General features: G+C 31.9%; 1 protein-coding gene across 1 annotated transcript in view; it reads right to left on the minus strand.

Annotated features, from left to right (window-relative positions):
* The window catches only part of LOC127708969 (sorting nexin-29-like), a 29208-nt gene extending 6495 nt beyond the window's left edge, over positions 1 to 22713 (minus strand). The window contains exons 1-15 of the mRNA XM_052214200.1: positions 22567 to 22713; positions 20579 to 20643; positions 19592 to 19725; positions 17817 to 17893; positions 16773 to 16947; positions 16347 to 16417; positions 15087 to 15260; positions 12485 to 12755; positions 12100 to 12197; positions 9866 to 9947; positions 7905 to 7969; positions 6107 to 6170; positions 4753 to 4881; positions 1716 to 1801; positions 1002 to 1108 (exon numbers count right to left, since the gene is read on the minus strand). Coding sequence (XP_052070160.1) covers positions 1002 to 1108; positions 1716 to 1801; positions 4753 to 4881; positions 6107 to 6170; positions 7905 to 7969; positions 9866 to 9947; positions 12100 to 12197; positions 12485 to 12755; positions 15087 to 15260; positions 16347 to 16417; positions 16773 to 16947; positions 17817 to 17893; positions 19592 to 19725; positions 20579 to 20643; positions 22567 to 22573 — 1605 coding nt within the window. The 5' untranslated portion in view covers positions 22574 to 22713. The remainder of the gene's footprint in view (positions 1 to 1001; positions 1109 to 1715; positions 1802 to 4752; positions 4882 to 6106; positions 6171 to 7904; positions 7970 to 9865; positions 9948 to 12099; positions 12198 to 12484; positions 12756 to 15086; positions 15261 to 16346; positions 16418 to 16772; positions 16948 to 17816; positions 17894 to 19591; positions 19726 to 20578; positions 20644 to 22566) is intronic.

Here is a 22713-nt window from a genome sequence, read left to right on the forward strand (position 1 = left end):
CAACAATTTCATGGTTAACTTATTTAAACCAAAACTTTAACACAATACCAAACTGACAAATGGATGGACAGACAGACACACAGACTGGAAACACAACGCCCTCTACTATTAAAATTCTAGTTTTTCAAAACTAGAAGAGTTTTGAAATTCTTGATGGGAAGGCTAATGTGAATTGAAATCCTATACTAGGTGGACACAGGTTTTGTCATTTGTGTGTTTGTTTGTTATTCTTAATATGCATAACGTGAGGGTACCCAAATTGCACCTATTTTGACAGTTTTTCACCTACGTTTTTTTATGGTCCGGACAAAAGTTTCCTTTTTATGTTCATTTTGTAGATGTATCCATATTTACTATATTGTAACACCAATTTAATTTTGAATCTATATTGAATCATAGAAAAATTGGTTTAAACCGACCTCTAAATGATTCTGTAATGAGGAGTACCCAAATTGCATCCATGTGTAAATTCACATCCTTAAAAATCGAATAACAGATGTTTTGTTTTATTTCTTCAAATATTTAGAACAATTTGACATTAGTCCATGCTTTCTATTCATTTTTCACGAAATGGATGCTTGTTACATATTTTATTTGCTCATTTTTAAAAGATGACTTTTTGTGAACGTCACATGGCGATGTTTCCGTAGATTTTACTTTTCCAGTGGATGCTTAATCTGTTGATACATACTGTGAACGTTTTGTGTATATTTAAATATATTTACCTATGTTGAAAGACGTGTAAAATGTCAAATCATAAAAATACAAATTGATTTGTCTCAAAGAAAACTTGTCAGATTTCCGCAGCTATTTTTGTTGAATAGGTGCAATTTGGGTACTCTGTGCAATTTGGGTACTGTGACGTTAGCATATTTGCCACTGGATATCAAGCACTCAAGCAACATTAATACTAATAATCTATAATGCAAATATAAACAATGATGAAAAGTATGTGAAAATGGTGCCTTACTCATTCTTGTATCCGAAAAATTACATCATACCTGTATGAGTTTCTGCTCATATTCAGAAGCTTCATGGCTATAATCTATATTGGATTTAGCAGGAGGTATATTGGGCTGTGGTTCCTCTACAGGTACTCCTAACTGTACTGAAATATAAACATTTGACTGTTATAGAAAATTGCCATTCAAGACTTATTCTTTTATTTGAATAGATTCCCCTCCCTAACATCTGATAACAATAAAGAAAACATACATGGTTTCAAAATACCATGGTGCCTTTCATTTATCATATATCAAACCTAAATGTACTGGTTTGATTTAAAGCATTTGTACGAAGTAATTCATACCTTTAAATACACAATCAATTTGCGCATAAATAATATGTATAACTATTTTCATCATTTTAAGGAATGACTGTAATTTTTTTTCTGTCTATGAAGAAATAACATAAAAAAACATTGGTGACTTCACTGTCACATGAAAAAATTATGTCTATGAGCTAATAGACAAAACACTTTCAGCCAATCAGAAGACATGTTACATCCAAAATTAAAATTATTTAAAGATAGTACTGCATAGTTGGGAAAATTACAACAGTTTTATTTGCACTAGAAAATGTATGATTGAATTTAAACAGGTGCAAAATGCAGAATTTAATATTAAATGATGCAGGTACACATCCTTAAAGGGAAATCACACAATATTGTGATACTACAATGTTAACAGTTATATTATATTACAAAGTGGACTTACAGCTTTCATCCTGTGAACCCTCTGCTCTCAACATCTGTACAGCATTAACATAACGTCTCAATTGATTTTTCAGCAACTCATTTTCTCTGAAATAAATTCATAATTAATCTTTTCTTTGCAATTCCAACAATATTTCAACAAGGTCTTTTGAGAAAAAATCGGATTTTAAAAGAGAATAACTTCTAAACATGTCCTTATAGTTTGATAAGTTGGGCAAATTTTGGTTAAATCAGACAGGCTTTTTTAAATATCTAGACAAAATGTCTGTCAGATAGAAATTATCACAAAACTACTTATAATTATTGGACAGGCAGAGTTATTTTCTCTGAATATCGATATATCTGATGTTTATTTGTGTATATGTAAAAGTCTGTATGTTAAGTTATGAACAAGTCATGATGTTATGTTATGTACAAGTCTTTATGTTAAGTTATGTACAAGTCATGATGTTATGTTATGTACAAGTCTTTATGTTAAGTTATGTACAAGTCATGATGTTATGTTATGTACAAGTCTTTATGTTAAGTTATGTACAAGTCTTTCTGTTAAGTTATGTACAAGTCTTTATGTTAAGTTATGTACAAGTCATGATGTTATGTTATGAACAAGTCTTTATGTTAAGTTATGTACATGTCTTTCTGTTAAGTTATGTACAAGTCTTTATGTTAAGTTATGTACAAGTCATGATGTTATGTTATGTACAAGTCTTTATGTTAAGTTATGTACAAGTCATGATGTTATGTTATGTACAAGTCTTTATGTTAAGTTATGTACAAGTCATGATGTTATGTTATGTACAAGTCTTTATGTTAAGTTATGTACATGTCTTTCTGTTAAGTTATGTACAAGTCTTTATGTTAAGTTATGTACAAGTCATGATGTTATGTTATGTACAAGTCTTTATGTTAAGTTATGTACAAGTCTTTCTGTTAAGTTATGTACAAGTCTTTCTGTTAAGTTATGTACAAGTCATGATGTTATGTACAAGTCTTTATGTTAAGTTATGTACAAGTCATGATGTTATGTTATGTACAAGTCTTTATGTTCAGTTATGTACAAGTCTTTGTATTTATTATTTCTCCATCTCCTATTGCTTTATCAGTGTTCCAGCTAGGATTTCAAAAGGGCAGGGAGCCAATCATGAAAAGGGCACTTTAGCACGATGATTGATATTTCAAAAAGGGCATGTCAAACATTGTCTTATGTTAACTGCAGGGGTTTCAGCTAGGAGTTTTGAGGGAGTTAAGTCACTTTTACGCTAGATGAAAATCAACCTTATTTTGGGTAACAGTATTAAAGGGACCATGCAAGGACGTATATTACTAGCCCAGTCTTCTCTAGAACATTTTTGATGCATGGTAGGTCTAAGGTTAAGTTGCAATGCAGAGCGCAACGGCGTTTTGTAGAATTATTTTTACTTCATTAGTGAAATGAATTGTGCATGTCAGTTAAAATACTACACTAGATCTGCAATACAGTCAGGAACAATACCTTACATTTTCTCCAGGGGCCAACCTGGATCCCAAAACTTTTTTCCAAGGGCCCAGTAGAAATTTTAAGGCCCTACCATTTTTACTACAGGTACATACTTATTAATAGTCTTGAATGTTCTTATAAAGGCAATAATATATGTTTGAAATGCCTAATACATGTAGCCCAGTGTTTCTGATTATGATAGAAATAAGAAATGAATTATAATAAACCACATTGAGTTTTTCAGAATTAAAATCCATTTAACCATGTCTTTTCAGACTGTTAAACTTATATTTGTAATATTATATATAAAAAATCTTTTTTAAAAATCCCCCCACCCCCCCTTTCCATTTTACACACCCCTAGATGTAGAGTATTAAAGTATTATCAGTTTAATCCCAAGAAAGTATTCATTTTTAATGAAATAATCTTAGCAGTTAATCAAAATAAAATATTAGTGTCTATAAATAACAATGAAATGTAACTGTTTCTTGTTAAAGGGGGTTTCCGAATTTTCCCGCCAAAAAAGCACATGGCTTTCAACAAATGTAAACAAAGCAGTCAATTTGTGATCATGGATTAGAACTTTAATTAATTTAATTTGGATATAGATATTCAATGAAAGGTACAGTCAAGCATTGTTTTCACTTTCTTCTGGATTAAAACTAGTTTAAAAGATCAATTTAAAAAAAATCTTTAAAATATAAACAACAGACGATCTACGGATACATCAAACGCAAATTGTCATCTTTTGAGAAATATTGAAATTGAAATGCTGACTGACCGAATTTAATGAGAAAATTATTACAATGATCAATTATGAAGTTTAATTAATGGATTAATGACCCATCCGATGTCGATAAGCGGATTATCTGTAATCACAACTTATTACACCTGCTGTAAATGTTAATTAGATGAGGGTCATAAACTTGTCATAAATATGAAGACAGGTAGAATAATTGTATTTTCATCAAAACATTACGGCAATAAAGGCATGGACTTACGAAAAAGGGCAGGGCGTCAGAAAAAGGGCACAGGGTGGCACTCGGGAAAGGGCGGGCAGACCGCCCTGTGCAAATGACCTAGCTGGAACACTGTTTATACATTTTTTAGTTCCTTGTACCAGAAGATATGTTAAATGGTCAATGAGACAGCCACAGACCCATACAAAAAAAGACAAAAGTTCTAGAGGTCAACATAAGGTTTTAAAAATGAACAATAAGTCATGATCTAAATCTACCTCAAGAAAATTGTAAATAAATTTAACAGACCATCAAAGATCTGCTATCAATAACAAAATTCTTTAGGGTAAAAAAACATTATAAATCTAAAGACAACCCCTGATGATGTTCTTGTACAGGCAAACTAAAACATGTGTTATACTAAATCAAATATGTTGTGTTTAACCCTTATGGTCATATAACTCCTCACAAAGGTATTTTTCACATCCCTGGCTTTCAAAATTTTAGGTTTGATCCATCCTGTTGAAGGTATAACCAGAAAAAAGTTTCAGAGGCACCAAATTTATAAAGTGATTTTTTTACTCAATTTACAGTACACTTACTTTTGTAGTGACTCATATCTATTAGTTTCCTTTTCTTGCTTTGAAGAAAACTGAACTTTCATGTCTTCTATCTCAGCTCTCAGCGTGGATGATGTTTCCATTTCTTGTTCTAACATCATATGTAAATTCCTTAAGGTAAAAATATCAAATAATAAATCAGGCAAACAAATTTAGTTTCAATACTTCATGTGACATACAATTACTGGCTTACTGGTGTCCTAACAAATGGCTATTATCAATATAAATGGTATATACTGGCAACATTTCAAACTCCAATATGACTTAAATGAATGTGTATAAGGAGAATATATAAGGCCACTTTTTTCGGTTCCTTGAATCTGAAAATCAAAGTATTAAAAATTTACCAAATAACATCTTTAAGATTTTCATAAGACATTAGGGCTATTCCATTGAAATGTATGTGGGAGGGTAGGAAGGGACTTTCAAAATATCCCTACAACCAAGAACCATTTTTTAGATAATTTTGCATTATGGTAATAGACGCATACCGAAAAAATTACCCATGACCCACATTCAATAATTAAACTTCCCTTCCTACCCTCCCACATACATTTTAATGGAATAGCCCTTAGTCTGTTGGATATTCATATTAATATCTTTGAAATTTATCTTACAGATTGGCAATAGGGCTTTAAACTTCTAACATTTAGTGCAAAACAGCAAAAACTACCAAACTAGCCTTATTTTGAGATCTTGCCATTGTCATTTAGACATGAGCAACACCTTTAATACCCAGAAAAGATATTTTGCTACAAAATGTGTTTGACTTAGATGTTAAAGCATGCAAAATATCTTTTTTGGTTTTGATGTTGCTGATATATATTTTGACAAAAAAAATGCGTAAAATAGCTATTTGAGGTCTAATTTGTAAATTTCATCATGTTAGAATATCATAATGACATCACAAGTGACCTTTCTTCACTAAAGTGTCAAGATTATTTTAACCTGTTCATTTATCAATGAAATTTACATATTTTTGAAAGGCTTGAAAAGTTTTACTATTTTTGCAATTTCAGGGGCCAAATAATGGTTTTTATCATACCTCCTCCTTTTCCTGAAATATGTTCCATAGAAATTTAAATGAGACCCAGGGCAGGCATTTTGAAATCTCAACTATTGGTGGGTGTCAAGTACAGTGAAATTCTATATTTGCCTTTATATTTACCCCATTTTGAAAGTGCCTTCATTGTGTAAAATGTGTTTAAATGGAATTATATTGCCAATTTTCATTGAGCAGCTATCAATTGTTTAAATAATTGTCATTAAAATCAAAAAATATTTGACCAGTTACAAAAAAACATGTGAACATTTGGAATGTTTCTACAGTAATAACCTGTTCTGTTCTTCAACATCATCTTTTCTGACCATCATGGCTACAACTGCTTGTTTTAATTCATCTTCAAAGAAAAATGAAAATTATCTTAAACCCTTATTTTTTCACATCATTTTTAACCTGCGTTATTTAAAATAAACAGTCAAACCTGTATTAAGAGACCACTCATGGGATCAAGACAAAAGTGGTTTCTTAATACAGGTGGTCTTTGAATACAAGTTCCCTAATTTGAAAAGTAGGAAGTATATATGTGCATCACAATGTTTGAACGTACTAATGTAAGTAAACAATACTGTATTAGTCTCGTATGAATATCCACAAGAACTAATTATAAGAACTGTTCATTATGTAAGTAATTTTTTTCCTTGCCTTTTTGTATTTTCTTTTAATTTTTTTTATACATCCCAAGACAAGGTTCTTGTTATATGATGTCCAATCTAATTCCTGTGAAAATACCCTGGGTGCAGAGCCTTCACATGTTCTTCAAGATTCTATATAAATTGCCTCACTATGTATCTCAGGCAACTGTATTGCTCCTCAGCTTGAGAAAGGACCAGTTTTGTGCATAAGTTTCATTACATTTGGTTGAGAGAAACTAAAGTTAGAGAACGGAAACGAAAAATTCAGCAATTTTTCCATTTGTAAAGGGGTGTAACTCTAGAAAGGTAAAAGTGATGCCACTAAAATTCAAACTTGATCTGTGTTTTGTGGTGATTAGTATTGTGTATAAGTTTCATATTATTTGGTTGAGGCAAACTAAAGTTAGAGAACGGAAACCAATTTTGGGACGTACAGACGGACGGACAGAGGGTAAAACTTAATGCCCCCTCTGCTACGTCGGGGGCATAAAAAGTGTGGAAAACTGATTTGACGAACTGATAATATATATATACGTCCTGATTGTTGAACTTTGTAGAAATCTTGATCAGAATCAATCATCTAAACACATTCTATTCTGTTCTAGCAGATTCACTCAAGGTTTGCCCATTGTTAGATTGTCAACAATCTTCATCGATCATCAAAATGGCGGGGGGATTGGTGGTATGATTATACTTTTTCCATAGTTGTTGATCCTTTCATGTAAATTGTGGTCATTTAAGACAGGGCGTGTGGTGGCTGGTCGTGTTAAACAGGTGGTCGCTTATTACAGTTTAAATATGCAGGGAAATCTATTGTGGGGGATTGATAAGTGGTCGTTCAATACATGTGATTTTTAAAGCAGGTTTGACTGTAACTGCTACTTATTATTCACTTTTTAATCTTTTATCCATTTGTAAATTTTTTCCAACATCCTATATGAAATTTATATGAACTGATTCTTCAATAATAAGCTACTATAAGAAATGGAAAGATAACAATAAAGCATGAAAACTTCTCTTCTTTCACTTGAAGATATAATCAGAAACAAAAAGATAGAAAAATTGGCAACTGGCTTTGTATAATATTTAATGAGAGATGATACAGTTGTCTTTCTCTTGTCAATTGAAAAATATATGCATCTGACATACATAAGCAGATTAGCAGCATTTCTAAAAATAACTGCATCACTATTTTCTCAAAATTTCCTTTGATTTTTCTGTATGATAACAATCCATAACACTACTCGAGTTATATGGGTTTTTCTCAGTCAAGTATACAAGAATACATGATGTCGTAACCCTACGTCATTGACATTGCCTCAACAAATAACGATAAACAGATTTTTAATGGTCTTAAAAGCTCAAGTATGATTCTTGGCTACATCTCTTTTGAAAAAACCATCAATAATCTTTAAATAATGTCAATAAATCAGACATACTTGTTGACATGGCATCTTTTCTTATATTTTCTTTATCATTTCCTCCATCTCCGGCTGTTCTGTAACTATATAATACATACATTAACACCATGAAATTTTGAAGAAGAAATGATGCTACAATCCATTTTATTACAAAAATAAAATGCTCTGAAGGGGGCAGCTTGATATGACCGCAGAGGTTGAACCCTGAACAATTGGGGCAATTATGAACACAACCTTCAAGCTTGATATAGCTCTGAATTTGGATTGTGATTATATATTTGACACAGCGTAAGTATCTGACATAGAATGAATGTGGTCTAAGGACTGAAAAATTTGAAATTGGACATTTACCTATTATGGTCCAATATCAAAAATCTAAATACATGGCTAGATTCAGCATATCAAAGAACCCAAAGAATTCAATTTTTGATGAAATCAAACTTAATTTTAGTTTTGGACCCTTTGGACCTCAATGTAGACCAATTGGATAACAGGATCCAAAATCCAAAATCGAAATACACGGTCAGATTTAGCATATCAAAGAACCTCAAGAATTCAATTTCTGTTGAAATTTAACAAAGTTAATTTTAGACCAACTTGAAAAACTGGGCCCAAAATCAAAAATCTAAAAAATACATGTTAGATTCAGCATATCAAAGAACCCCAAGAATTCATTTTTTGGACCCTTTGAACCTCAATGTGGACCAATTCTTTTTGGGCCCAAATCCAAAATTCAAATAAAACATGGTTAGATTCAGCATATTAAAGAACCCCAAGAATTCAAGACTTTGAATTAAACCCCATTGAAATGGGTCAAGAAATAAGCATTTTATAAAAAGTATTAAAAAGGTATTGTTTTAGGCCTTTAATTCCTAAACGGTTTGGGCCATAACCCCCAAAACCAATCCCACTTCTTTTTTGATATGGAACCTTGTGGTACAATTTCATAGTGAACCATTCACTTATACCCAACTTCTTGTCTGGAAACCAAATATCTTCGATTGATGACGAAGACGACAACATCGCTACAGCATGATACAGCTGTATAGAAACCAGCAGGTAAAAATTGAACAGCAGATTTCTTAATTGGTTTTATTATTGTATGGTTCAATTCATATTTTCTGTCTACTGTTGGAAAGAAAGAAATTTGACTGTTATGTGAAATTAAGAGCTGCGCCATGAGCGCATGATACGCATGTCGCTTTTTCAAAGAATTAAGTTCCATAACTCCTCAATGTCATATCAGAAATTAATAAAAAAACTAAAGGGAGGTTATTTTAATAGATATAAAATAGTCACAGAAGTTTAATGAAAACTGTTCAAAGCACTTTTGAGTTATTGTCTGCAAACTGGAAAATCCCCCCTTTTTTATGAATAAAATCCCATTACTCTGAAACGTAAAACCTAAAATTTATAAAAATTAAAAGGGAGCTTACGTCAATAGATATAAACAATTCACCAAAGTTTCACGAAAACCGTTAGAAAACCCCCCTTTTTTAATGAATAAAACCCCATAACTCAGAAACATCAAATCTAAAATTTATAAAAATTGAAAGGGAGCTCACGTCAATAGATATAAACAATTCAACAAAGTTTCATGCAAATTGGTTAAAGTGTTTTTGAGATAGTGTACGACATGTTGACAACGGACGGACAGACGGACGGACAACGGTATACCATAATACGTCCCGTAAACGGGCGTATAAAAATAACTGACAAAAATAATTATAATGAATTTAATGTCTGCATTAATGACATGTGCTATAAATCACATTCAACAAATACTAATGTGAGATTTATTAATGTAATTTCTGCAAAATATGTTAAACAATAAGTTTAATTATTATGACATTCACTGCCATGTTGACATTTTATGCATAAATTCCTAATTTTACAGTTACAGCTATAGAAAAATGCAATATTTCTGACAGTTGACAAACCAAGATTTGGCAATAGTAAGAAAAGGTTCCTCAACTAACCTGTGATCCATTCCTCTCTGTACCATATCTAAAGCTAAAGCAGCTGATTGTACATCAATACCACCATGTTCTGAAGAGGAAACTGAAAAACACAGAGGTACTATGTACTCATCAATGTATTTTAAAGTAGCACGACGGGTGACAAATGTGGAGCAGGATCTGCTAACCCAACCAGAGCACCTGAGTTCACCCCCCATGTTTGTTGGGGTTTGTGTCGCTCAGTTATTAGTTTCTAATGTAGTGTTTTGTAGACGGTTGTTGTCTTTTTGTTTTTTGCCATGATTTTGTTGGTCTCTATTTGGCTTTTGAGTTTTGATTCCCCCCTTTTTAGCTCACCTGGCCCAAAGGGCCAAGTGAGCTTTTCTCATCATTTGGCGTCTGTTGTTCGTCATCCGTCGTTAACTTTTTACATTTTGAACTTCTTCTAGAGAACCACTGAATGGAATGAAACCAAACATGGCATTAATGTTCCTTATGAGGTGCTGACCAAGTGTTGTTACTTTGAAGCCCATCCATCATCCAAGATGGCCGCCAGCGGGGGACTTAGTTTAACATAGGGCCCTATGGGAAATACATACAAATGTCTTCTTTTAGAGAACCACTGAATGGAATGAAACCAAACATGGCATGAATGTTTCTTATGAGGTGCTGACCAAGTGTTGTTACTTTGAAGCCCATCCATTATCCAAGATGGCCGCCAGCAGGGGACTTAGTTTAACATAGGGCCCTACGGGAAATACATACAAATTTCTTCTTTTAGAGAACCACTGAATGGAATGAAACCAAACATGGCATGAATGTTCCTTTTGAGGTGCTGACCAAGTGTTGTTACTTTGAAGCCGACCCATCATCCAAGATGGCCGCCAGGGGGGGGGGGACTTAGTTTAACATAGGACCCTACGGGAAATACATACGAATGTCTTCTTTTAGAGAACCACTGAATGGAATGAAAAACCAAACATGGCATGAATGTTCCTTATGAAGTGCTGACCAATTGTTGTTACTTTGAAGCCGATCCATCATCCAAGATGGCCACCAGCTGGGGACAGTGTTTAACATAGGACCCTATGGGAAATACATACGAATGTCTTCTTTTAGAGAACCACTGAATGGAATGAAACCAAACAATGCATGAATGTTCCTTATGAGGTGCTGACTAAGTGTTGTTACTTTGAAGCTGATCCTTCATCCACGATGGCCGCCAGCGGGGGGACTTCCTTTAACATAAGACCCTATTGGAAATATATACAAATGCTTCTTCTAGAGATGCACTGAATGGAATGAAACCAATCATGGCATAAATGTTTCTTATGAGGTGCTGATGAAGTGTTGCTTCTTTGTTGCTGGTTTACTGTTCAAGATGGCCACCAGGATTTTTTATTTAATTACAGGGCCAATATTAAACCAAATTTGGCCTCACTCATTATTAGGGTATCTGTTATGATTTTAATCTATTTTTACATGATTTCCAAAACCAAAGTAGAATCAGGTGAGCGACACAGGCTCATGAGAGCCTCTAGTTTTATAAAAAGATTATGCAGCTCACATGGCAGTTTCCTTCCATCATCAAAATCACTATCTCAGTCACAGAGAAAGTTTGCAATGCAGTAGATAACAGCTATCAATGCAGGACAACATTTTTGCAAACTAATTAATGCTTTGCTTCTCATTGCCAATGATATTATTAAGTAAAGAGTCTTATATCAAGCTTTTATTTGAAAAATGTAACTAACAAGTCCATTTTTTTTTATGTTATTGAGCAGCTTAAAAGAAATCTATTTTTCATGTTTTTTTATGTTTGATAGAAATACATTAAGATGACCCATTACTATAAGACTTAAAAGTAATTGCTGGGATGCTGACCTACTGTCAAACATTTCACTTAATACTACCAAAAATAGTTTATTACAGAAAAACCTGATTTGAATACTTAATTAATAGACATATATTAATCAAAAGAATTTGTAGAAAAAAATGCAAAATTTAACAAGAATCATTCATGTTGAGAAAGTAGGTAAATGGTATTGATCTGGTATGTCGTTCAAAAGTTGACCTAAATCAATCCTGCATAAGTCAAAAAGATTCAGTCTTTAAAGGCAACATATTTTTGAAGCATTTGTTTCCTTAGAAACAAATTCAACCTGGTAACAATAAATTTTTAGCAATTTTTTCAGAAAAGTTTGTATCACATCCTGAGTTATGTACTTGACTAGTTCTTAAGTTAAAGTACTAACCAGATGATCCTAGTATACTACTAGACTCTGCTCTGAATGAAGAAATACCAAATTCTATTGGATCACCTGAAAAATCTACTGGTCGCATTGTACTCTCACTGAAATCAATAATTTTTTATAGATTTAATATGACTTATCCAGAATTATGTTTTTCTTAAGCAACATACTGGTTACTACTAATGGAGCAGTAACTGGTAACAAAAGCCAGAAATGGCACATCTTAGTATTGCAGTACAGGTGAGAAAATAAAACAGAACAATCTATGAACATCTAAATTTTTCTCATATTCTTCATTTTACTCATTTAAACATATTCAATAAGTGTATCACACTGTTTTTCGCTTTGTGAATTTTTTTGACAGCATAATTTTCTATATATGATTTACCTGACATCAAAATCTGCAGAACTGACAGAAGCCTGGTCTAGAGATGTATTGGAAACAATACTTGGCTCTCTGTTTAAGGAATATTCTCTCCTCAGAATATTTTCCACTGGTGAGGTGCCAGATACAGATATATCTGTTATCTGCTCCGTCTGCTGAGTAGAATATTGCTCTGAGGGATTCACATGATGAAATAAAGTTTGTGAAGTCCCATCATCAAAACTAACAATATGAGTATTTTTCTTCTTTTTCTTCTTTTCTTTCTTTTTTGGATCTATAAAGTTGAAATATTTATTGATAATATACTTTGAATAGTTTCTTGTAGTTTATTATTAAAAACAAGCATTCTGAGAGTATTGCATAGCAATACATAGTCCCCTACCGGGTAAAAATTCATTATACTGGAACAAAATGCTAACTTGTTCTATAACTTGTCATGGTGTAAACAAACAAAAAAAGCAAGTCAATATCTTCAAGCATGACTAAAAACAGTGTGGAAAACTGAATATATGAGTGAATTTTTTCAAGTCCAAGGACCATAACTCTGCACAAAATTATCAGACAGAAACAAAAATTTGAACTTGATCTGTAACATGTCATGATAAAACTATATACCAATTGTCAATCAATATCTTCAAGCATGATGAAAAAAAGTGTGGAAAACCTATAACACTCTAACATTAGATATGATTAATAGTTCTCTCAAATTAGATATGATGTAATACAATGTATATCAATTTTCAAATTACGATCAAATATAATTAATAGTTCCAAATATTTTTTCTTTCATTTGTCACAAACTAATATAGATTTGTAACTTATCTATAAAATGTCAACAACTTTTATCTACACAATGTAATGTAATGAAATATATACCTTAATAAAAATAGATTATTATCTAATTAAAGGATTTCACTTAATAAAAAAAAAAATATATATATATATATATATATATATATATATATACATGTAGCATTCGGAAAATTAGTTTGAACAAAATAACATATAAACCTGCCACAAAATTCCTCAAACAATTTATCAAAGAATGTCTTTTAAAAAATGAGTTATCTCCCTTTGTACATATATATATGGTTTAACATAGTACTCTAACATAAGTTATGGAGTTTTTTTATGTACCATAACTCTGGACTTAATCATCAGACCTGAACAAAATTCGAACTTTATCTATAACTTATCATGATATAACTATATACCAAATATCAAATCAATATCTTCAAGAACGAAGAAAAAAAGTGTGGAAAGCTGAGTTGCCGGACTGACGGATGGACAGACGGACAGAGTGAAAACCTAAAGTCCCCTTCGACTTCGTTGGTAGGGGACTAAAAACTTGGAAATGTGATGTGAAATAATCATACAAAATATTTACATTTTACTACTGAATCAATTTTGACTGTATCGGAAAATATGTACCTAGATAATTTCGAAAAAAACATCGGCCCTGGACAGTTATTTTGTAGTGCATTTCTTTAGAAGAACAAATGGAAATTTAATAAATCCCACCTGCATTTTCTCAAAAAGAATTTTACAGTGTGTACTACTTTAGGTACAAATTATATTAAAATTATAACAAATCATATCAAAATTATAGAAAAGTCTACCAACTCAAAATATTGACAATTTTATGTTAAGGGGATCTATAATTCAGATTGACATTTTCAGTTCAGACATACTATAATTTTTTACCTTTTTTTGGACCAATTTCATCCCCCTACTTACTATCATATGCATAAAATATAAAGAATTAAAATAAATTTGAAAGGTGTATGAAAAAAATTTGCAAGTTACACACTGTCCACACTAGGGACTATATTTGTGGACAAATGGAATCTAAAGACAATAAATGTGCCACTAGACCATAACTTGGTAGTAAAAACAAGTGAATACTGCTCACTAATGATACCCCCGTCCCGATAAAAGTATAAGGTAAACAGGAAGTTGTTGAGTGATGAATCTGAAAACGCATCACACAGTATAGCTGACTCATATAAACCCTGAAACCAAATTTCAGAAATCCTTGTAATGTAGTTCCTGAGAAAGATGCGACGAAAAATATTCACGGGACGGACTGACGGATGGATGGACGGACAGACAGAGGTAAAACAGTATACCCCACTTTTTTAAAGCGGGGGTATAATAAGATGATAACAAAGAGTGATCAAAAACTTTAAAGCAATAAAGAGCATCTTGTTAAGAGACAAAAGACAAACAAACCACACAATGGTGGACCAACAATTCATAAATATTAAAGAATGAAGAAAAAAAATGCTACTAAAACCCAGGTAAGGGTCAAATCAGATGCTAAACCATATAAAGATAAAATATCACACTGATTATAAATTAACACTCATTCCATTTATCATATCTGAACAAGACATTTTTTATCTGCAACTTTTATGAAACTTCAGTTTTATCATTGAATTATCATTGTTGCAGACACTAGAGATTGAATATAAAGGCATCATTTACAAGAACGATAGCAAGGACTAATTTATGAAGACTGAAGGGCATTGTAATCTTAATTAAACTTGAATTGATTTGTTTATCTTGCTGTTATACTTGAATACACCTGATAATGTAAACAGACCATAAGATCCAGATCCAGGAGGACTCTCCTCCCCAGCTATTACTGGGCGTGGCTCCTCTTCCAATCTACCAACCAGTTTGGCTGTATTAGGGATATTGACAGCTGTTGTTGGACGTCTCACTGTATTTAAGTCGGAGTTATCCACATTAATGGCAAACAGTATTGATCCAAGCCCTGAAAAAGCAACACAGAAGTCAATTAAATAGAGTATGTTTTCTTAAACTTGATATATGTACTTGTATTACTACACACATAAAATGAAATTAAATTATAACTTTAAATTAAAGAAATGTTTTAAATTATAATTTTGATGAAATTTGGAAAATGTGTAATAAAAACTACATTGAAAACTTATCCAATTCTTTGAGAAAGTAGGACACCAGAACAATTTCCAATTATACAGTAACAACTATATCACAACCAACCATGTGATTACTAATAAATCCAGGATGCAAGTAAATAAAGTAACATAATTCAGCAAATCTCTGAAAATTCAGAAAATTCTACATTGTGGATTTTTTTGGACGTGGTTACTGGTGAACTACAAAAGTGTTAAACATTATCAAGGTAACCATTTCATAAGGGCTTGTATTCAGAATTTGTCAAAACCATGAAATCAGGATTTACGAAAATAATTTTTTTTCAAAATCCATCAAAATTAGTATCCACAATGATTGAAGGTTATATGATAATCATGTGTTAAATACATATCCATGATTAAATGACATAATTGTTTTCTGTACTCGGTTTGTATGACACATAAATATTATAAAAATTTGTAAGAGGTTCCCTGGAACCCTGCGTCTCGCCTGCGATTACTGTTGTCAGTGTAAAAGTGTAATGTTGACTTAAAAAGTGAGTCCAGTTATCAGTAAAATACAGAAATTTTGCTCTGGATATTGTCATTTGTCATAAATAAGCTTCTGTCCAAATTCCATGAAGGTTTGACAAAGTTATTGATGACTGAAAAACTTTAACCTCAGACTAAATCTGAATGTTAACTGCAAAGAAAATAAATTTCATAATTTTGCTCTGGATACTGTATTATGGTCATAACGAGCTTCTGTCCAAATTTCTTAAATTTTTATGAAGGTTTGACAAAGTTATTGATGTCCAAAAATCCTTTAACTACAGACTGAACCTAAATGTTGACACTACCGAAACTAACGATGGAATCTAGGATTGCTATGCCTGGCTTTTGTGACATAAATGTCAAGAGGTCGACAAAAATGAAGTCATTACAGCCTTGTTTTCACTCACCAGCAGCCATGTTAGGCAACATACTGTTTCTTTCCTGATCTCGTAAAAATGCCCAGTTTTCATAATGATTACTACAAAAAAAAACAAATAAATATGTTTTTATTATGTTATAAAGATAGAATAGGAGAGTAGGCTACAAAAGTCAAAGGGTGAATTTCATATAAATATGATTGATTGATTGATAATTGGTGTTTAATACCATATTCAGCTCTCTTGGCTATTACATAAAAGCCAGTAAAATATTGTACAAGACTGAATTTCTAACCATATAGTCTACATTTAAATACTATGACCATGCATAGTAAAAAGATAGTAATCTCTGGGGAGGGAAAATGTGTGTTTTTTTTATGGCAGCTTTGTTTAATTTAAAAACTGTTACAAAATTTATCAATGTGAACTTTCTTTATATCTTCAAAGAATACCTACCGAAGTAATTCATCTCGTTCTAATAACATATGCATGTAACGCTCAAGAGAATGTTCATTCAGTGAGGCTCTAAGCCAGGCCCTCCCACGTCCAGCATCTGTGTTTATATGCTTCAATGTAAAAAATCTGTCCTGTTCATGTTTTGTTAGATGCTCTTTCACATAGAGCCAGTACTCTGTAATATACGACAATATATATAAATGAAAGTTCAAGAAATAATTAACTGTAGACATGTATAATCTTATAACCCAACAGACATGAAAATGCATTACTTAGTAAAAACTTTCTCTCACATTAAAACAATACTCTTAAGGATGTTTGCTACTCTGTTTCAAAATAACAAGCTTTTTAAAAGACTGTTATAGATTAATAGTATATAAATAAAGAAACTAAAAAAGCTGAAAAAAATGAAGGGTCCGTGTGCTTGTTTTCGAGATATAAACCATTGAAAATTTGGCGGGAAATAATTCTCTCTAGATTTTTCATACATTTAACATTAGCACCTTTTTTCTTTAAAAAACGATGAAAAAATAACAAGGATTTTATAACATTTTCAATGATGACATTTTAAACTATATGTAATCAAATTTTGGAAAGAAAAGTAGGGGTTAGTGGGCCAAATTTTTAATGGCACTACATGGATAAAACCAGAGGATTCCGAATATCGGGCAAAAATTCAAAAACAAGAGGAGCGAACATCCTTAACAGATGACAAATAGAGGAAAATGACAGTCTAAGAATCAAACAGTTGTCTGTGCAGTGTTTGATGATCTGCTGTTTGTTTATATTTTTTTTGTGGTCTCCATCTTTGATAGGATTGATGCTAAAAACAAATGGTTGAAATCACCTTTTTTTTTAAAAAGTTTTTGAGAACAACATGTACCTGAATACTGGAACCAATATTTCAGGATTTAACTAAATAGCCCTTAAAGTTCACACTGGTGAAATATTTATTCAGAGACATTAAAAATGTTTAAATGAGGAATTGTGCAGAAGTAAATTAAGGTAAATTAAAGTATTTTCTTCAGTATAAAATGACCATACCTGGTTCTATCTCTTTACTTGTGATGTCAGCAATTACATCTGATACTTTGTTTAAACCTGTTATTTCTGTTACCTGCCTATAAATTAAAGTTAAAAAACTCAGATAATTCAACAAAATGCTTTCTTCCAAGAAAATGAAACCGCTAGTTTAAAAAAACTGTTTTTGTGCCATGCATATTTCAATTGTCAGTAAATCATAAACATATAAGCTAGATCAAAATTCTATATAATATGTACATGTATAAAAAATATAAATAAGTCTAAATTAAAAACAACATGTATAAACTAGAGGCTCTAAAGAGCCTGTGTCGCTCACCTTGGTCTATGTGCATATTAAACAAAGGACACAGATGGATTCATGACAAAATTGTGTTTTGGTGATGGTGATGTGTTTGTAGATCTTACTTTACTGAACTTTCTTGCTCCTTACTATTATCTCTATCTATAATGAACTTGGCCCAGTAGTTACAGTGGAAAATATTTTGTAAAAATTTACAAAAATTTACAAAATTTATGAAAACTGTAAAAAATTGACTATAAACTAAAAACTAAAAACTCCTTAAGGGGTCAATTGACAATTTTGGTCATGTTGACTTATTTGTAGATCTTACTTTGCTGTACATTATTGCTGTTTACAGTTTATCTCTATCTATAATAATATTCAAGATAATAACCAAAAGCTGGAAAATTTTCTTAAAATTACCAATTCAGGGACAGCAACCCAACAATGTGTTGCCTGATTGGTCTGAAAATTTCAGGGCAGATAGATCTTGACCTAATGAACAATTTTATCATCATCAGATTTGCTCTAAATGCTTTGGTTTCAGAGATATGAGCCAAAAACTGCATTTTACCCTATGTACTATTTTTTAGCCATGTCAGCCATCTTGGTTTGCGGGCGGGGTCATCGGACACATTTTTGAAACTAGATACCCTAATGATGATTGTGGACAAGTTTGGTTAAATTTGTCTTAGTAGTTTCAGAGGAGAAGATTTTTGTAAAAGATTACAAAAATTTACGAAAAATGGTTAAAAATTGACTATAAAGGGCAATAACTCCTTAAGGGGTCAACTGACCATTTTGGTCAAGTTGACTTATTTGTAGATCTTACTTTGCTGAACATTATTGCTGTTTACAGTTTATCTCTATCTATAATAATATTCAAGATAATAACCAAAAGCTGCAAAATTTTCTTAAAATTACCAATTTAGGGGCAGCAACCCAACAACGGGTTGTCCGATTCATCTGAAAATTACAGGGCAGATAGATCTTGACCTGATAAACAATTTTACCCCATGTCAGATTTGCTCTAAATGCTTTGGTTTCAGAGATATAAGCCAAAATCTACATTTTACCCCTATGTTCTATTTTTAGCCATGGTGGCCATCTTGGTTGGTTGGCCGGGTCACCGGACACATTTTTTAAACTAGATACCCCAATGATGACTGTGGCCAAGTTTGGTCAAATTTGGCCCAGTAGTTTCAGAGGAGAAGATTTTTGTAAAAGTTTACGGACGACGGATGCAGGACTACGGATGACGGATGCCAAGTGATGAGAAAAGCTCACTTGGCCCCGATGGCCAGGTGAGCTAAAAATATATATAGATATTAGAAACTTTAGCTTCTCATAAGAAATTGATATTAAAATTGTTTACTTGTTTACATACTTCAGGTTCAACATATATTTCACATTAACTTGTTTATATAAAGAATTCTTCAGAAAACTTTTCAATTTCAAAACATGAATTTCAAATATTGTAAAACACAATTCTTACTTGAGAGCCTGAAAAGCTTTGCTAGTTTGCTTTAACCCATGTTGCAATACAGCTTCCCATGCAGCACAGAGACAGGAAACTCGACTATCAGCATCTGCAGCTAATTCTGTTCTACCACCAAATCGTACCTGGCACTGATTATAAAACATAAAATGAGCTTGATCAAATTCAAAAATAGTTGAGAATTTTTCATAATCAAAAATATCTTTAAATGAAAAAAAAATGTTTCATTATTACTAACTTCAATTGATGTATTACAAGTCTACCTCATGACAAATAAAGGAAAAAGTGTTACTATGGATTCATTTATTTTTATTGAAACCTATTTTCCAGGATTTGGATAAAAAAAAATACTGTGGATATTTGATTTCATGGTTTTGTCAAAGTCTATATACAAGCGTATAGAAAATTGGTACTTCATTGAATATTTAAATTAATGGTTTACCTGTACCTACGAAATCCATGATAATTGGTATCCCATGAATAATGATGAACCCACAGTAATCTGTTTTCTCAAATGAAGATAAGACCAGACAAAGAATTAAGAAACTGTCCACAATAGGTCTGCAAGTCATAACATTTGATAGCTTACTCAGATTCATCCAAGTCAAAAAGTTCTTTTTTTATGCATTTTCTTCACCTCCTTTCCAATATTCTGATTCATTACAAGCTCAAACCTCTTACCATTGTGACAGGTTTCACATGCCTTCAGCATGATGTGTTTACCCTTTTTATAAAGTACTTAATTCATTCATGGTTCTGTTAGATTGTATTGCCCTAGCTTTAGTTTCAAGTGTTTACTATTCATATTTATCTGTTTTATTAATTTCTTTAGGTTTTTTTTTCATTTATGTATTGTCTTCTGGATGTAATTCTTTTATAGCCATTTTAACATAGTTTGTTCAGCATTTTCTGTGCTTACAGTGGAATTACAAAGGTATTTTGATAAAGAGTTTTCTTTCTGTCTTTAGATCAAACATTCTTTACCTGTTTAACAGCATCAAGTAGTCTTGTTAGAAGATTCTGTCTTTCACTTACATGTTGTTCATCACCTGTAAAAACGATAAAATATCTATTTATTATGAACGTTTTGGTAAATCTCTTAGCTGATAAGGTTGCACATCCTTTTGCCAATTATACCTATGGTATTTAAACCCTTTTTTTCTGATTTTATCTAATGCAACTTTGATACATTTTTATTCTAACCAGCTGACTTTTAAAATGTTATGCTAAATTACTATTGCTTTTAAATATTTTGTGCATGTTTTGTGTTGTTTCCAGTGGGATTTGAAATTAAAATTTTGCGTTAGAATCAAGATATAAGTGTTGTACTAAGTATTTGTCAATTACAATCTATGGACTGACCGTTCTTACTAAACCTTTCTTTGCTCCGCTGTTATTTAGATTATTTAAGTTCCCTTTTTAGGTTAAAATTTCCCTTTTTTAACGTAAATGAAGCCTAGATTTCATAAATTGTGTTTATAGATATAGGAAGATGTGGTATGAGTGCCAATGAGACAACTCTCCATCCAAGTTACAATTTATAACAGTAAACCATTATAGGTCAAGGTTAGGAAAAATTAAAAAAGACTGGAGGTTGCAACATTGAATGAGGGTCACACCTACGGAATAGGAAATAATAGGCAAAGCAGTAAAAGAACTCTTACAAAAACTGCTATAAAAGGCCTTGAATTGATTCATATTTGTTTTTCTTCATAACAATGATAATGTCTCTTCATAACAATGATAATGTCTGTTTTCAATAAAACATCTTTTTTTAGCATATGTGCAGCAACCAACGTAGTGAAGGATGCCATTTTATCTCTTGGACATGTAAATTGTTTTCTCAAGAAGAAGATATCTAACTAAATACCTTTCTTCACCAAGATTTTTACCTTCTACTTAAATTTGTTGTCAATCAAATTATCATACCAATAAAAAACTTTAATACATGTAACAATAAATGACAAGCTTTCATTTACAATTATAAAATCAGCCCACTACTCTTTCCAGGGAACTAATTTAGGGAACACTGGATTAAAACCCAAACAGAAGTTAACAGAAATCTAATGATTCCACCAATACTGAAAATATAGACACAAGAACAAATGATATTCAAACTTTAAATGTAGCAGTAGAGCACGTTTTTCTTAAAAAAAATACCATGGTCCATGTACCAGACATGGGTGTGAAACCACTGTCCTTTGACACAGTGAGTTACTGATAACAGCTAGTTAAGTATCTTATACTCAATGGAAAAAGTTCTGTCATACAAACAAGCACACACAGGTTTCCCTGGGGACATATAACTTAAACTTAGTAGTGTATTTCTCAATGGAATCAGATTTCATCAATTTTAGTTGATTAAAAAACTATTAGACTCTGTATAGTGGCTGGGCTAAAATATTAGGACAAAGTCCTGCACTTATGGTTAGTCTGGAGACCTATTCTGATATTTAATATAGTTCTTGGTGTAGATAGTGTATTTCTTCCTTATTCATTTTATACATTTTTTCCAATTATTTATTCATGCTTTGTGCATACAACATGTACAATGGTAAATGAATGAGTGTAGAAAAAAAATGGGTTGTAAGACTTCTAAGACTAAAGCAGTCATACTTAATTTAAGACACCACACAAAGAAAAAATAACGATAATCTTTTAAATCAGAGACTTATATTTGCACAGAATATAGATATAGTCTAGTAGTATCAGTTTCAGAATATAAATTTAGAGTTGATGGATTTTTCTAATGAAAAAGGAAAAAAATGTTTATCTAAAATTGGACACTGTAAAAATATTATTGAGGTTGGTTTTTTTTTTCAGTTTCTAAATAGTTGTCTTTTTGGGGTCTACTGTCATGACTTGACAGTGATGTTGATGTTATTGTTTTTTGGGTTTGTTTTTTTTGTGCCCTTGCATTGCTCACATATCCTTTAATTTCATTCGGATTTAACTGTTCATTAAATATTCACCATTCATTGTTCATTCTATGGATTGGGATTGACATTCGTAACATTCACACTCGTGAAAACATTTTGAATAATAAATATTTGTGGTTTTTCATCTGGTTATCGTTCAGAAAGTGGGTTGTGTTGCATCAGTTATCTCCCTTTGATATC

This window comes from Mytilus californianus, unplaced genomic scaffold (assembly GCF_021869535.1).
Source record: "Mytilus californianus isolate M0D057914Y unplaced genomic scaffold, xbMytCali1.0.p SCAF_7, whole genome shotgun sequence".
Taxonomy (NCBI): Eukaryota; Metazoa; Mollusca; class Bivalvia; order Mytilida; family Mytilidae; genus Mytilus; species Mytilus californianus.